Genomic DNA, 17107 nt, shown 5'->3' with positions numbered 1-17107 from the left:
TAGTTGGCTTTTCATTTGATTCTAAAGTTGGTGGATATGATTCATGGAACACATGAGATGGTCATCTGACTGTTTCATTTTCTATATTTTTAGAATATCTCAAGTCTATTATTCTGACAACAGACAGACAGTTTTGGCCACTATAAATGTTTTCATGTAAACATATTGTCCAGTATCGGAAATGGCAGGTTTATTTCCTGAGAAAGCAGGATGTTTGGAATTTAATACGGACGTATACGTCCTGCCCTCACATAAATTCATAGCTGTATAGGTATTTTTGTATTTTTTTGAATACTGTTGAACAGGCGAGCTCTTGTTTCTTTACTTCTCAGCACTGGCCTGAGCCTTCTGACTGACGTGACTAAGCACAGTCTGTTCCCAAGGAAACCTTTCATTCTGTCAGGACTGTGAAATGGATTGTTACTGAGCCTTTCTAGATAAGTCCACAGTACATGCCTTAGACAAATGTGTGAGGCATTTCTGAATCTTCCAGACTAGAGACAGACTAAGTGACTTGGAAAATGTAGTGGAAATAGAAAAGGATGGCGTTTTAGTCGCAAGCATAAAATCTGAGCCATACTTGCAAATGACCATTTAAAAACATTTTTGTACAGGCTCACCATTAATCTCTTAATATCTCTTCGATGAAATCAATTTATTTAATCCCTAACAACCATACTGCTGTAAAAAGCCACAGCCTCACGTGAAACCTGTTTTGTTCAGCCATTTAAGATGTTTACCTGTGTTCAGGTCTAGTTAGACATGCAAGGGGACAGAGCCATATCCACTCATACACAAACTGTCCTACCCAAGTCCCTGTTGACACATCTTTTAACCATCCCACAGAGCATGCTGAGACTCCACATTATAGATTTAGTATAAGATATAGATTCATGGGTTAGGGAAACAAAACATGGCAACTTCCACGGGAAAAGATGTCTGCTGATAAGTTGTTGTATGTAAATGTTTGAATATTTCATATGTATTTGGCTTTACAATATTTATTCTCACAGTGACCCTGCCAGTAGTAAAGTATTGAGCGCAGGGGAGTTTCCCAAGATGTTCCCAAGCTGTATTTTGCTGATTCTTTCATACTATCCCTTGTAAGATGACTGACACTGCTGTCACAATTGCATTCCTGCATTTATCTCTGTGAACACAGTTTGATTCAAAGGGACACTGGTATGGGCTTTACAGCTCTTAACAATGCAATATATGATTACGCTTTTATTTTCAGTGACATTCTCCTCACATTCCTCCAGGCTGTATGTATAGTGTATACAGTAGGCCTACACCCAGTGGTAGTGCACAGTCTTGGCTCTGCTAATGGGAAATGCACAAAGTGGCCTGGACTGACCCATACACTACCAGTGTTTCCCATAGATTGACTTATTTGTGGCGGCCCACCACAATATCAACATTGACCGCCACACAATGATTTTCCAGGTTGTACTAAATTGTGCTTAAAGCTGGTTAGCATCATAACCACGCTGTGCTAATGTGTTAAAAAATGTTGCATTCAAGTTAATTCTGCAAACCTACCACCACAAATAGAATTCAATTCTGTGGGAAACACTGACTACACAAGCCAACTAACTTGTTACTTCAAGAGCAAGGATTGGATTAATGTAATTTGACTGTCTAATAACTAATATCAACACTCTCTCTCTAGAATTGGGAAATGCACCTTATAATCTTTAAGTCCGCACTCCACAGTTGAATCACTATTGGTTTACTGAGCTGATGTTGCTACTGTCCATTCAGAACTTCAAGACCAGTACATTCACATGTTGAACTGAAATTGGAGCGTACCCATATGCGAGACTTCCCGATATGGAGCAGGACATATTCATGGTGTGACCGATTTATTTGTCGACTGCCCGACACACCCAAGAGAATGTGTCCTGCTGTTCTGAACAAGCCCATGCATGTCCATTGGTTCTCATGATGCGTAGTCACTAGTCACATCCATGAGATTAGACAGTGGGGACCTTAAGTCAGCCCAACAACTCACGATTCCAATTGCTAATATGTTTGTCCACTCCCTATCAGTGGGATGTAGACTTGGTGGCACATGTCGTCATCAAGTCTGGCCAATCTAGTCGTAGTTTCAACACCGTGTCAATGTGACTATATGACTAGACTATGTTTTGTTGGACTTTGATACCTAATGATTACTGGAGGTTAGTAGTATTCAGTTGGACTATAGGCCATTGATCTAAAAGGCAGTGTGCACTGTCCCATCTTAGTCCTAGAGCAGTGCTGGTCTTGCCTAAAGTGATCCTGATGTCGTCATTTCCACTATATTTCCTGTCCTCCGTGTAACATTGATCTGGTGTTGGACACCACAATAGGGTGAATAAATGTTTTGTTTTGGGGATATTTTTTTCAGTTTAAGTTAGTGATGCATCATAGATAATTGTCTTGTTATACATCAGGTATCAAAAAATCGCTATATTGTCATGGCATCATTTTTGTGGGCAATGCATCATGATGGTATCATGTCGTGGGTTAGCCTGTGATTGCCACTCCGGTTCCTACTGTGAGTAGTACTAATGTATTATAATGAATTTTGGTGTAAAAGGTGAAGTAATTATAACTGTCAAATCAGTAAATGCTGCGATTTCTCTGTAATGTATAATGGATCGTCCATATATTTCACCTTTTAGCTAAGTTGGCTGAAATTGCTAAACTAATCAGTGTTTTTTTTTTTTTTTTTTAGGTTAACTACACATATATCTTTTGAGACTTTGTTTTAATAACACAGTTACCCTGAGGCCTGGTTGACATTGCCAGACCTGAACTGGTCATATAACTAAGCCAGCAGAGTGAAATACAATGGGTTGTTTGGCTCAGCACATGGGAGCTTTGTACGAAGTGTTTGAGTGCGTTCATTGACTTTCCCAGCTTGGCCTCTGGTTATGACCCTGACTGGTCATGTGTCCAGACCACACTACGTTCATCTCCGCCTTTAGTTCCATCCACACAATGGACTTGGACAGTAGTAGAATTAGGAATGCACTCATTTTGCCACCAGATTAAATGACTTTTGGATATACTCATTATGCCTGCTTCTTTTTTTTTTTTTAAAGAAGAGTGATCACATATATTTTTTTTTTTATCTCGTCTTGCCAAACCATGTCTAATCCGTGGTAGGAGTATGGAATGTAATTTCATTCAGTTGGACAACAAGACCGTATATTTGCTGTACTGCTTCTTTCCCATCAGCTTTTTTTTCCTGTGTTACGCTGTTCCCTTCAACCTCTTCATGTTTAATGAAGCCTTACCTAAGGGCATTAACAATTCAACAGGAGATCATGGTGAACCTATGACATCAATTGATAAAATGAGACCATTATCTGTTGCGTGTTTGATTTCATCCTACAAACTGTCTTTGTGTTTTAAAGTGTCGTTTTTAATCTTAAAAAGTGCAAAGCTACACATTACATTTCATTTATTGGATTTCAAGTTTTTCTGGATTAACTTGAATGTCCTTTTGTTTTATTTTTTCTTTAGATAACCACTAATTTGTTATCTTTTTGTGTGTGTTTCTCTTTTAAAGGTGTGTAAACAACTTGTTTGAAAGAGGTGGTGATCTTCAATTAACTGGAGCAAGCTGTTCATATTCTGCAGCAAGAAAAATACACTGGGGTCTATTATAGAGCATATATAAACAGGAGAAACAGAAGCTGCAAGATGGATTCTGTGGTGGAAAACTGTTCAAACACCAAAATGGCGCATGTTCCATACAAGACCTTGTGTTTCTCACTGGCAGATGAACAGAATGGCAATGACTTGCCAAGTCCAGTCTCTGCCAGGAGCATCAGCAGCCTTAGCAACAGAAGTGTAGAAAGTCCACCCGACATTGAGATGTTCGAGTGTCTGAGTGATGGCAATTCAGTGGAGGGTGACCCCTCGTGCTCTTTCTTAAAGAGCTCTCCAAGCACCACAGGGTTAATTATCACAGAACTCTACAATGATACGCACGATGATCATGCAAGGTACTGTATAGATGGCAGTGTTGATGGAAGTAGCAGGGCCTCAAGCCCACTCCTGTCCTCTGCCAGGCAAAGCGTCTCGGAGAGTTCCTCTGAGCCACCCTGCCGTAGCTTCAGCGATGGCTCCATGGACAGGGTCCTGCGCAGCAACAGCTTCTGCCTGCAAGACTCAGACCAGGCCCTCAGCATCTCCTATCTGGCGGAGTCGGCAGGATCCCCAGCGACGCCCTCTGACCTGGGCGTACCCTCTCTCCGGGAGCTGGGGGTCACCCCAAAAGAGCAAATGAAGCACCTGCACCTGGGAGATGTCCCCTTTAGCCCGCATAATCAAACCTATTTCCTGGATGAATGTACAGGGCAACCTGCTCTCAGTGTGGCAGCAAAGGCTAGAGGAAGTCCACTAGCTGTGCCCACTTCAAAGTTTGATTTTGCCACCCCAGGGTCCTGTAGGACTGGTCACTCTGCTCTGAAGCTGCGGCACAATAATACTCAGGGATCCGGTCGGCTCATGACTGCAGCGGACAGCACTTTTATGGTGCCTGCCTCTGAGGAGAGTGACCCCAGCAATGTGCAGACATCCACTCCAGTGCAGTCCCTAAGCAACAAGACATTCTGCCTACCAACCCTCAACGAGTCACCCTTCACAAAAGAACCAGGAGACCAGGGAAGCTCAAAAGCTGACGGGATGAAGGAACAGCCAGGGTCTGGCCCCACACCAACAGGGGTGGCTACTAAGACGGCTACTGTGGCACCCAAGGTCAAAAAGTTCACCAAGCCTGATTTTAGTGCTGTGAAGTCAAAGATCTTCTCAAAGCAGGCAAGCACACAAAAATCATCAAATCTGCCAGTTGTGCAAGCTTCTCCATTTTGTTCCTCTAAGCGTAACGAGGAGCAGGTTCAGAAACCAGCTCGCCCGACACGGAATAAACCCTCTGCTACGTCGGCTCTGCTACGTCCCTCTGCTACACCTAAAAAGATTGCTTTAAGTAGGGGAGAGGCGCCACCTTCAGACAAACAAGAGAAGCCTCCTGCAAGTCACAATAAGCTTATGTTCCCCAAGCCTCGGCCGCGTCTGTGGTCTGACAGTTCCTCTGTGCCCAAAACAAAGGCTGACACTCAGCACCAGAGGGGGAAAACGGCCCCTCCCAGTTTCATAGCTAAGGTCTACAAAGCTGTCACTCAGTCCAAGGCTGTTCCTCAGAGACAGCAGTTGAAGTCCATACAGGGACATCAGAATGGCTCCACATCTTCTCAAGAGGATGCACTCAGCAAAAGAGCCCCAGAGTCCCGGTTGGAGCGGACAAAGATAAGCCCAAAAGTAAGTTGATACAGTATGAATTTGTTCAGTCACTGCATTTAGATATTTTAATTGGAGTAAAAGATCTTCTCTCCATACTGTCCCATTGTGCTCTGTAGTGGCACATACAGTAACTACTGCCCATTTTTCTGTAGTTTTGTTGTTTCCAATTATATTTATTATTATTATTTTGTTAATCAACCAGTTGTTCTGTCCTGTAATAAGTTTGCAATGCATTTCAAAATGCATATCTTTTCACATGTACAACAGAAGCATTGTTTTAACATACACATTGTTTAATGAAACCAATTGCATTTTTGTAAAAGCATTGGTTATCCAGTATTTCTTTGAGAACAGAGTTTCTTCAAGGGCTGACCTTGTGCCTGTATACGTCTCCCTGGCAAATGCACTCCATGTGCATCACATGTTAATAGACGGCAGAAAAGAGGAAAGGCAGGGCAAAAACACTTGGCCAGGCCTGCTGGAATCCCCTGGGAGTGTAGATACAATAGCAGCCTGGCTCTGCGCTCTGCGCTCCACGCTGCACAGCTCCTCAGAGTTGCTTCAGCCAGTACTATGGTGCAGCTCGGGACCAGGGAGTTTGGCGTTCACACTTGGGATTGTGTCAGTGATGGTCAGCTCCTCTTGCAGATGGTGAGCAGCAAGCCAGCGGGGTCAGTGACCGGGTCAGCAGTGAGACCTGGAGCAGGCTTGGAGGAGAAGAAGGGCCGGTTTGGAGTGCAGTCGTCTCCCTGCCGTGAGCGAGCTGCCCCAGGCTCTCCGGCCGCTGGGGGGAGCGGCTCACGGCATCCACCCATTATGGCCAAGCTGAGGCTGGGCAGCACCCGGGGGTTCAGTCCTAACAAAGACAGCCAGGCTCCAGGTAAGTCTGGCACACACAAGATCCATTCTCTCACTATTATAATTGCTTACGGGTGATTTTGGTTCTGTTCAATTCGGTTCTTCCATTTGAACGTATTTACGTATTTATCTTTTTGTGTACAATGTGCTTTTGACATGGTGATTTGTTCCAGTAAAGTTATCAAAATATAGCCAGCCATTAGGGTTATAAAATTTGGAAATTTGGAGATTATTCAGTCAAGATACCCCAAAAATGGAAATAAATAATTCATTGATGTTATAGATAAGATATTTATCAATTTTGGTGAACTCTTCAGGCACATCTGAGTTTCAAGAAACTTAGAGCAGTCTTTTGAATTAAATTTTGATTTATCATGTTATGTGTTTTTCATGGAATGCATTTTGAAACATTACATGCAGTACCTTTTTTTGCCATGGAGGGGAAATCATAGAGTAAGACATGCATGGGGTTCCCAGACAAGATGATTTCTTATCAGTGTGGTGGTGCTGAACCTGTAGTTAATTGCACATGCAACTGGTGCTCTACATCATCATTGGCCATTTATAGATGGAGGCTCTGTTGAGCGCCATAGAGGAAGCAGGTGCTGTAGGGAGGAGGCCAGCTCCTCTGAGGCCACATCAAAGGATGTGATTGAAAAAGCAGACTGAGGAAAGGGAGGGTCAAGAAGGTTCCAGCCGTGTAGAACATGGAGGATGTTTACAGGACACGATGATGAAGGGCTATTCAGAAGTGTAGGGTCACCTTCAGGAACATAATCAACTCGCATTGAGACTGGCCTCTAGGCATCATTACAATAAAACGCTATACTACAGCTGTAAATATATTAAGTACCGGTATTGGAAATGCAGCATTTCATCAGACATCAATAAATGATTGACTGCTGTAATAGTGCTGGGTATGTTACCCGTTCTTTTCATAGGTCATTCCAAAAGTGTTCTGAACAACGTGTCCACTGGTGTAGGATCGTCACGGCCTCAGGATGCAGTCAGTGGGGTAAAGAGCAGCCCAAAGAAAGCCCTTCCCCCAGTGACCCCCTCCAGAATACCTACGCAGCCCCAAGGAGTAATCAAGAACATCAGTGGATCCTCTCACTCCAGTGGCCACAACTTACAAGGTCAGACACTCGCGCTGTTGCAGCTAAACTGCTTCAGATCCTTTATTTAAACATTCTGCTGAGTGGGTGTGTGTCTCTGTGTCTGTGTCTGTTTTTATACTCCGACACATATACACAAACACATCCAGCTGGATCCACTGGGGTATCCTCTTGCTATACCAAGGCATTGCTTATTATTGCATGGACATTATGGTTGTTGCTTTGAAAAAGTGTGTGTGTGTGTGCGCTCTACTGTATTGTTCCAGTTCTTTTGTATTCTTGTTTGAAAACGGGGTGGTGTGTTTCCTCTCCATGTGCACATAAACACTGACTCATAGCTACTCATAACCACTACTCCCTGGGGACCCCTGTGATTGTGTGTGTGTGTGTGTGTGTGTGTGTGTGTGTTGGCAGTCTAGACTGTGACTTGGGATTGGGTTTCTGGATGCCAGAAAGTCATAGGTTCAATTCCAGGGGTTGCCACCTTTTTCCTCTTGAGCAAAACACCTAAACCCTAGTTCATCTAGTGGGAAAGTGCCTGTAATTGGTACTCTGCAAGTGCCTCTGGATAAGAGCATCAGCTAAATAGTAAATTGCATAAATGGTAAATAGTAATTGCATAAAAGGCTTACATTCTGTATTATTGTTTGTCAGTTTGGGTTGGAATCTTGTGGAAATTTAAATGGAAGGAAAATACTGTTGATGAAATTAGATTTAAAAAAATGCATTTGATCTCTCTATGCTGTTGTGGGCAGAAGAAAATGCTGTGTATTGAACCTACCTTTGGTTACTGATGCTACATACTGACCTACATTTTGAATACCATCCAGTTGTGTCTTTCTCTTCCCAATGTGACCAATTTAATCTGGGGAGTTAAAACCACTGCTGCTGACATTTACAAAATACTAGAAAACATGTTAGGGTTATTCTGTCAAGTGATATTTGAAAATGCCATTGTATTTTTTTAGATATAATTAATGAGGAGTAGAAATGTAATGACTTTTGAATACACTTAGGTTTTTAGGATTTATCAGTCATAATGGCATTGAGGGTGATTTTGGCATGGTCTGAAGAGCACCAGGTCAGAGTAAATTATCATTTCTGCGAGTCTGGCATTCTACTGTAGAATGAGTGAGAACCCCCACCCCCCCATTGGACAAAGAATCCTTTTCTTTGAGCATCTCCCATCACCTCTGCCTTCCCATTGGCTGAGGAGCATGCTTGTCTCTGGACCAGGGATCCCCTATGCACAGATGTCTGGGAGGCAGGGTTTGTTCCACCCCACTTCACTCACGGGGAAGGAGCTGCTGAATGGCTGCAACATGTGAATGGACTCATAACAAAGAAAAAACAAGCTTGCCGTTCTCCTGTACCCCCCCCCTCATGGTCATTTGGTGAGCCGCCACTCACTGAGACGCCATGGCTGCACACAGGAGCCTCTGGAGCTGCACATCGACCTCAACCTCGATCTGGACCGAGTTGGCCATACCTGCCATCTCCCCCAACACCACGCTGGACCTGAGCGGCGGCGGGACTCCACACTGTGATCTCACGCTCTTGACTTGCCTCCTCATTGGATCCTATCGCTTCTGTATCATCCCTTTGTTAGCCGCCTTCCATGCCAAGCCTAAGTCACAGCAATGGGGAAGTAAGTGAGGGAGTTATTTGTGTGTGTCTGCCCACAATCACCTTCCGTGTCAATCAGGTTTAATAAGGACCTTAGCCCTCTGTATTGCATGTTCTGAATTGTAAGCCTATTGCATTCTTCAATGGCACAGCAGTCCAATGGTGTGTTTCAGTGTATTGCGTTATTGTCTTGGTAGCATGGCAACAGCATGAAAGGCGCCAGGGAAGAAAGGCCGTGTTTGTTCCCATAGAGAGAGCCTTTCAGTTTGAAATGATCTTCATTCATGTGGGTACAGATATGATGTTTGGTCACCCCTCCAGACAGGCCAGATCTGCACTGAAGCACATGGCATCAACAACAGTCTTCCAGAAAATCGCCTAGTGCAGATAAAAGGCATTTTAACAATGCAATTCTTTTGTCTCTCACTGTGCAGGCTATGGAGAATCCCAGTGTAACAGTGGTGGAAGGGCTGCCTCATCCAAAGCCTCAGGACTCCGATCCAGACTCCAGACACCAGCTAAGAGCACCACAAGAACAGGCATGCACACGCGCGCGCACACACACACACACACACACACACACACACACACACACACACACACACACACACACACACACACACACACACACAAACAAACGATGGTCACACACACACACAAACAAACGATGGTCACACACACACACACACACACAAACAAACGATGGTCACACACACACAAACAAACGATGGTAACACACACTCACACACAAACGAACGATGGTCACACACACTCACACACACACACACACACACAAACAAACAAACGATGGTGTCATACACACACACAGACACAACGCAGCTTTTGTTTCTTGTATACATCTAGTCCCCTGCTTGCTACCACTTGCCCTAATCTCTATTTTAAACACCATGTACATGGTTTGTTACAGTGAACCCTCTAGTACTGTGTACTGTTGTGTCTTTATCTGACTACTAACAAAGATGTGTCAGAGCAGGTCAGTGGGAGTCTGTGATGAGATGAGTGTATCTGACAGCCTCTGTCCTCCCTGACAGCAGTTTACAGGAGCGCCGCCTCATCCAATCCAACCGCCATCAAGCCCGTCTCCAGCACCTCCAAAAAGCTCCCTCCGACACGGCTGGCCCAGGCAAACTCCATTCAACCAGGTATGCTGGAAGTAAGGTTTTTGCAAGTGTTTTTTTTTTATTTATTTGTATTAGTTATTGTTCCAAATATTTATCGGGCGTAGTGGATGGTTATTCATTTCTGTAGTTCATTATGATCCAGACCCAGAAGTCTAAAATGTCTGTCTATGTTTCCTCACCTCGTCCTCTGTATCTGAATGATTGCTGGTTCTCCACAGTGACATGTGGCTGGCCGTTTGCACCATGTGCTCTTTTAGAGATGCCAATTCTGTACTGCAGGAGCTGGCCACCACAGCCAGATCTATTTCCATTTCAAAGGCAATCAAAAGCACAGAACATGCTTCTAGAAAGGTTATAGTTTAAAAATGGAGATTTTATTTTGTTCTTTGCATCCTGTTTGTGTCTTTGTTTTACCACTTTTTTGTTGTAGCACTCACCCTCTTCAGTCAATCTAAATATAAAATGGGTGAGAAATGCAGACAGTAACTCAGTATTATTTTGTCAGCCTCTATCGTTGTTGCAGAGCTGAAATCATTGCACTGTCTGAAAATTGTTTTGTCTGAAAAAACTCCTCTTTAACTGTAATTGGAAAGCTTGCTTTGGTAGGTGATGAATTTCTATTTGATCCTCCAGAGCGCTACTGAGAAGCCATCTGTTGGTTTGTTTGTCTTCTCCATCGAGCAATCCCCCACCCCCCCACCCCACCCTCGCCCTCATGATGCAGTTTGTTTTGTAATAATGATTAACTGTGCTGACATTTTAGGCCATTTGTTTTTCTTGAAGTGAAGTCAACCAGATTCTTCAGCCATTTGATATCAGAATTATTTTTTTGATGGTATAATTACAAACAAAATGTCCAAATTCAGAATACATGGAAGAGGAGAAACCCATTCCATAATGGTGAAATCAGAACTGTATGAGGCTTTTTTTATTGTCGGGGTAAAAATGCACAGCTTGAGCATTTATCTTGTGGATATAATGTGCATTTACATCCTTGTTGGTTCTCCAGAATAGGTCTTGGACATGTGCCCACAGTGTTGGTTCTCCAGAATAGGACTTGGACATGTGCCCACAGTGTGCAGGCACCGCTGTCCTCTCCTCTCCGTCAGCATTCTTTCCACATGTGCTCCCTGTAAACATAATTGGACCACAAACAGAATTATGAGCCCCAGGAGGGGGCACTTTGTCCGGTGGCCGGCCGTAGCTGGTGGTGGGAGTGTGAGGCGCCTTGGAAGGTGGTGGTTGCCTGTGGGGGCGCTGGACAATTTGGGTAGCGGCTTGGCTGACCGCAAAGGATCTCTCATGCAGCTGAGTGGACGGCTCATGCGCATGTTGTGGTCAGCTATTTAAGCGTCTGAACGTATATCATTGCTAGTTGCCAGTTTCTTTAGCCGTCATTGTAGAGATGTGCTGTGGATTGATCATATGTTTGTCTCTAGCTACATTATGTGGGTATCTAGAAATGCTCACAGTATTGAATTATTTATATTTTGCAATGCTCTGTGGGAGGCCTGGATATTTTGGTCCGCTCATTCTATAATGTTTGTAATGCATCCATTTAATATTATATTCCATTTTTGGACTGACTTGTTTATTCGACATGCTTTGATATCAGTCATATTTCCCTTCAGTCATAATGGTCTTGTAAACAATCAAAATGTAAAATTCCCTTCTAATGCAATCCACATGAGACAGGGGGACGTTTGTTCTTATGGTGAGGATCTGTGTGTGCCGCTACAGCGCACAGGCTGTTTCAGAGTAAATAATCATCAGCCTTGCCACCAGCCATGCTCCGCCTCACAACACCTTTCTTCTCCACTCTTTGTGTGAATGAGTGAGAGAGAACAAGTGTGTGAGAGGGAGAGGGAGAAGGAGCATACGAGAGGGAGGGTTTGTGAGTGAGGGAGGGAGAGAGAGGGTGTGAATGAGGGAGAGAGAGTGAGAGGAGAGAAAGAGAGCGTGAGAGAGAGAGAGGGAGAAAGAGAGGGTGTGTGTGTGAGTGAGGGAGGGAGAGAGAGTGTGAGTGAGAGGAGAGAAAGAGAGCGTGAGAGGGAGAGAGAAAGAGAGAGGGAGAGAGTGTGTGTGAGTGAGATTGTCAAAACACAATCCACTCTCCCGCTCTTCACACTCCTCCCACTGCGCCCTCCCTCTTCCTCCATTTCCTCCAGCAGCATCCCTTCCTATGCTCCAGCAGCACAGCCCAGCCCGCTGTACGAGGAGAGGGGCCGTGTTGGGATGCTGCTGCAGCGTTGTGTAGGGAGCCAGAGGGATAAAAGCACCGCCTCAGCCACTGGATTAAGCTCTCAGCCATTAGCACATCTGTCAGAGGGGGGAACGTTTCTGCCCAACTCTCTCTCTTCTTCCTCCTCCTCCTCCTGGAGCCCCTGGCCCCGGCCCCCCCTCCCCCTGACCTCTGCGCTGCTGAGCTGACTTGGGGGCAAGTGAGGTGGGGAGAGTGTTTCTGCGTCTATCAGAGGGCAGACATTGCTACCGCCTCTGTGGAGAGAACACTACTATTCCTTCTGCTGAGGAGGACCATATATTATCATCTTTTCCTGACTCTTTTTATTGCAGTGCAGCCACGGCGTTGTTGACTGAAGAGATTGCAGTAAGGTGATTGAATAAGGCGCGGGCACCTGCTGACTGGGGGATTATGATGCACTGAACTCCCACCTGTAGTTGGCCTTCTGCAGAGCTGCTTTCGATTTGGGTTTTTTGCTCCCGGTGTGCGGTTTTGTTTTGCATGCAAAGTTGTTTGTTTTTTGTTGTTGTTGTTCGCCTTCACGCTCAAGATGTTTTTCACCACCAAGTTCTCGCTGTCCAACATCCACGTGAGGCTGACGGCCAATGGTTTGCTCCGGAACCTCCAGCTCCTCTCGGGATGCAAGAAGAACACCGTGGTGTTCCGTGCAGGTCTGTTCCTCCGCCGTGTGCAATTAAAAGCAGCTCTCACGGTGGCCATTGGCTTGGCTTCAGGTTGGGTCTCTCTGTGCAGTGGCTGTTGCCTTTACTAAGGTGTAGCTCCTGGGCAGTGTTTGTGAGTTTATTAATAGACTGGCAGTGTCCTGGTTGGCAGAGGAAGCGGGTTCATCTAATATTTACTGCTTGGGCTTAGGAGCCGCTGTCCAAATATAGAACTAAAGAAATGGAACCGGGTATAAGTTAAGATGGTAGCTGACACTCCACAGACTTCAGCTTCCAGTAAATGGGTTTCTTGGTGTTTTGTTTTGTCATTTTATGATTTTGCGTATGGCGGAGTGTGTCTGCGTGCCTATGCCGGAGTGTGTCTGCGTGCATATGGTTTAGTTTCAGATTACTACTCCAGCTCTCAGATGAGATGTGGGTTATTTTGAGGATTAGGCACTAGATTGAGTGTTCTAGAGTTGAGTGAGAACATTCCTCTGATGGGGAAGATTCACATGGAAATGTTTAGTTTAGACTTGTTTTAAGAGGCGTTCCATTTCTGTTTTTAGAAGATGGCCAAAAAAGGACCGTAATATTACAAAGACAGACAAGAATATTTTCACGCAGCGTGCATTTGAGAGGAATGCTAGAGGATTTGTTTACCAGTTGTGCTTGTACGGCACATGCAACAAGGTTTGCTCAGTAGTCTGTGGGCTCCATGTGCTCTTAAAAGAATACTGTATCAATAATCCCAGGCTCGTCATCATCTCCCTTCAGGTGCTCCGCTCCGCTTGAGAAGGCGCTGAACAGGTGTTTTTTTGTTTTTTTTTTTTTGTCCTTTTTTCTAATACTTGTACGTGTAGGATGCTTAGGTCGGGGCTGCAGGACTGAACTTTACATTACATTACATTACATTACATGTTGGTAATGAACTGCTTGGTACACCACCACCATCTGTACTACTGATGTAGTATATTCTGGTAGGGTATCATATTCAGGTGCACAGATCATTTGTTGTCAGTATTTATCAACCAGACTAAAAGCTGTTGTCCTTTAAATCATTTGTGATTATTGACATCAGTGACAAAGTAGGTATGTACACTTTTGGTACAAAGTGGCACCTTCCTGGAACAAAAAAACACAACTGACAGTAACCACCAGATGGAGCTGTAACAGCTTTTCTACTGCAAAACACATTATCTATGATGAGGACTAATGTGTGTTTTTGATGAATTACCATGGGGAATTCATTTGTCTATTATCAAGAAACAGTGGTTGAGAATTGAGCTGAATTCTCAAGAGGAAAATGAAATGAAGTTGAACAGACACAGCATTCAATTCAAAATGGACATTGGATTGACTTTTTACACTCAGTGTTGCCAAAGCTCAAAATGATAGATAAAGGAATAGATTTTTCTGTGTCTCACATTTTACAGTTTTGAGTTGCAGCTATGTGTTCTTTAAAAGTGTCCTAGGTGTAATATTGGCAGAAACCTGTAGCTATTTACCTCAGTAACCAGTAACACCAAGTGAAGGACCACTGCAGTCAAGAATGTTTCAGTTCTATGCATCCCCAGATTGCATAAACAATTTGGTGTGCTACAATTCAACATTTGATTCTAGCTCTAAGTGATCTTGGACACAGTGAATGTGTTCACGTGCAGTCACTACAGTCCAATCATTCACTTTCTGTTTAAACCACTCTATGTGAGTTAAGATGTAGCATGGTGTAGGCATCCTACTGATCAAAGCGTTTGGACAGATGAGGGTAGATACCAGACGAGGAAGATGTAGTGAAGGATGCACTGCTGCTGGGAACCAGTCCCTGTTGCCATGGTAGTGTGCGTCATCAACGAGCCGGCCGTGGAGAGGAGCCGCTGAGGGAGCCGTGCGGCTGGCCACTCCTCCAGCCTCTTCTCTCTGAATTATTCAGCTGTGAGAGAGGAGGGGGAATAACACCCAGCACGCTCCACTGAGACAAATATAGCCTAAATTGTCATGAACCCAGATATGTGGGAATGAGCACAGTCAATGACCTTTATGTTTATTTAGCACTAGTAGTAGCAGCCATGAATACACGGTTGCAATGGAGTAACTGTAATTGGGACTGGTGCTTTCTCTACATAGTATATTGATGGGCAGTTCACTTTGTAGCTATGTATTAAAGCTACATCCGTATGATGATGTTGGTTGTTTTTAAGCATAAACTAAAGGGTACTTGGAAAGCACACTCCTCTGACCAGGCTTTATGTCCTGCCTTAGTGGTTTTCCATCTGAATCCACTCCCAAATGTAATGCAAGCTCCATTAAAAAAGAGATGGGTCTGGGAGTTTTCATGACATCTTGCTGACTGACAGACAAACGAACACAGACAGGCAGACGTACATACAAGCCGAACCAAAAACATTACCTCCTTGGCAGTATAAAATATGACTAAAACACGAGTGAATTACAGATGTAATCCCACAGGGTTTTACATCTCATTCTTCTGAGTCCATTTGGATTACAGTCCTATCACTTTGACATCTCGAGCCATGATGCATACTGAGGCTTTGACATCTCGAGTGAGGCTTTGACATCTCGAGCCATGATGCATACTGAGGCTTTGACATCTTGAGCCATGATGCATACTGAGGCTTTGACATCTCGAGCCATGATGCATACTGAGGCTTTGACATCTTGTGATTGCTGGTATTGCAAAGCGTAATGAATGCCAGTCTAGATGATGGCTAAATTATTTTTATTTCATGTTTACTACTGTTCCTGACTACTGTGTTGGGCTGTGATGTGGAGTGATATATTTCAAGAGTTAAAAAGTTTAGAACAAGGTGACCTACAGCTCCCAAGTTAGAGTAGTTAACTTAACTCCTGCACCTACTGTTGACTAAGTTATAAACTGATTACAGTAGTAGTAGACCTGTATATCATTTTTACTGCTCAAGTGTCAGTAAACTATATACAGACATTTTTCTAGCTATTGCATTTCTATTTAAAATGATCTATTTGGCTAACTATTTTCTATTTTTTTTGTGCTACTTTGCTTCATGTGTTGATCTTTTGAAAGACTCCTTTGCTGTGTTGATAGGAATAGATAGAAATCTAGTATCTTGTATACTAAATTGAAGAAAGCCTCTTCAACTTAGAGTAGCAGTGGGAGCAACTGGGTGGACTCCAGTCTAAGAAAAGACTGTTGACCTGAGAGATTATATCCACTAGAGGGCGATGTTGTGAACAGGGCTCCTCAGCTTTCACTCCCCTGTGATGTGTCAAAGGGCTTGCTTACCTAGACCTGTATTACTATTATGTCAGAATTGGGTGAAATTCATCAGATTTTTGGCATTGCTGCCTAAACATCCCATCATGCCGTTCTGCGTGTCCACTGTGTTCCCTGAGGACACTGTGTTTCTGAGCTCCTGTGGTTCACTGTCGGCCCTCAGGCCTGATGGCTGTAAAATAATGCTGGTTTTGTTGGACTGGAATGTTGTTTGAGTGAGGCCTTTGTGCTCTTTGGCTGGGGCTGAAGCGCAGGAGTGCTGCTGCAGTGCTATACATATTTAATGGCTGTGATGTTGATGGTTAATGAACCTGAGATTAGGTCTGAAATGTCATATTTCTGCCTTTGTCCACGTGCTCCGCCAAGCAGTAGATGATCTGAATTTGGAGTAGCTCTTGAAACCTAATGCTCCCTGCTGTTGACACATGTATTGCAATGACTTCTGTCTGCAAATCTGTTGTAACACAAACTGCAAATTTGAATGCTTTTATTACTCATTTCTGCAGGGGCTAATACAAACTAGATCATATAGCACACAAGTTGTTGCTGTGGCAACTTGTAGCCCTCAAGCAGCAGTGTAGAGGAAATGGTAGGTAATGAGAATAGATACTAGATCAGAATAATAAGTTAAAAATAGAGCTCACCACACATGGCCACCACGACTGGATTGTTCTCAGTCAGGGTAGACTGCACTGAATTTTCTTTAAGAACAATATCTGGTGGCATAGCATATCATCCTATTGAGAAGGCCTCATACAACACTCATTCCAGACTATTTTTCTGTTGTAGTTGAGGGATGGTGTAGAAAAAAATGTGTGGGCTGCCAAAAAAATAATTTTGTCTGATCTTGTATGAGGAATGGAAATGTTCATTTGCCATTTGCTTACTAG

At 43.8% G+C, this 17107-nt stretch overlaps 1 protein-coding gene across 6 annotated transcripts in view; it reads left to right on the top strand.

The window, feature by feature from the left end:
* The window catches only part of mtus1a (microtubule associated tumor suppressor 1a), a 33110-nt gene that overhangs the window by 3579 nt on the left and 12424 nt on the right, over positions 1-17107 (top strand). For 3 of the 6 annotated variants that reach the window (XR_006025720.1, XM_042074364.1, XM_042074365.1), the window contains exons 2-6: positions 3563-5316; positions 5947-6178; positions 7098-7292; positions 9332-9436; positions 9950-10060. Coding sequence is in view for 5 of the 6 variants with exons in the window: in XM_042074364.1 (XP_041930298.1) it covers positions 3697-5316; positions 5947-6178; positions 7098-7292; positions 9332-9436; positions 9950-10060 (2263 nt within the window). In the remaining variant the exon portion in view is untranslated. Of the gene's footprint in view, positions 1-3562; positions 5317-5946; positions 6179-7097; positions 7293-9331; positions 9437-9949; positions 10061-12470; positions 12953-17107 lie in introns of those variants that run through there. The other 3 variants (XM_042074367.1, XM_042074366.1, XM_042074368.1) reach the window with 3 other exon arrangements.

Source organism: Alosa sapidissima, chromosome 20, assembly GCF_018492685.1.
Source record: "Alosa sapidissima isolate fAloSap1 chromosome 20, fAloSap1.pri, whole genome shotgun sequence".
Lineage (NCBI taxonomy): Eukaryota > Metazoa > Chordata > Actinopteri > Clupeiformes > Clupeidae > Alosa > Alosa sapidissima.
This window is presented reverse-complemented; position numbering and strand designations above follow the sequence as displayed.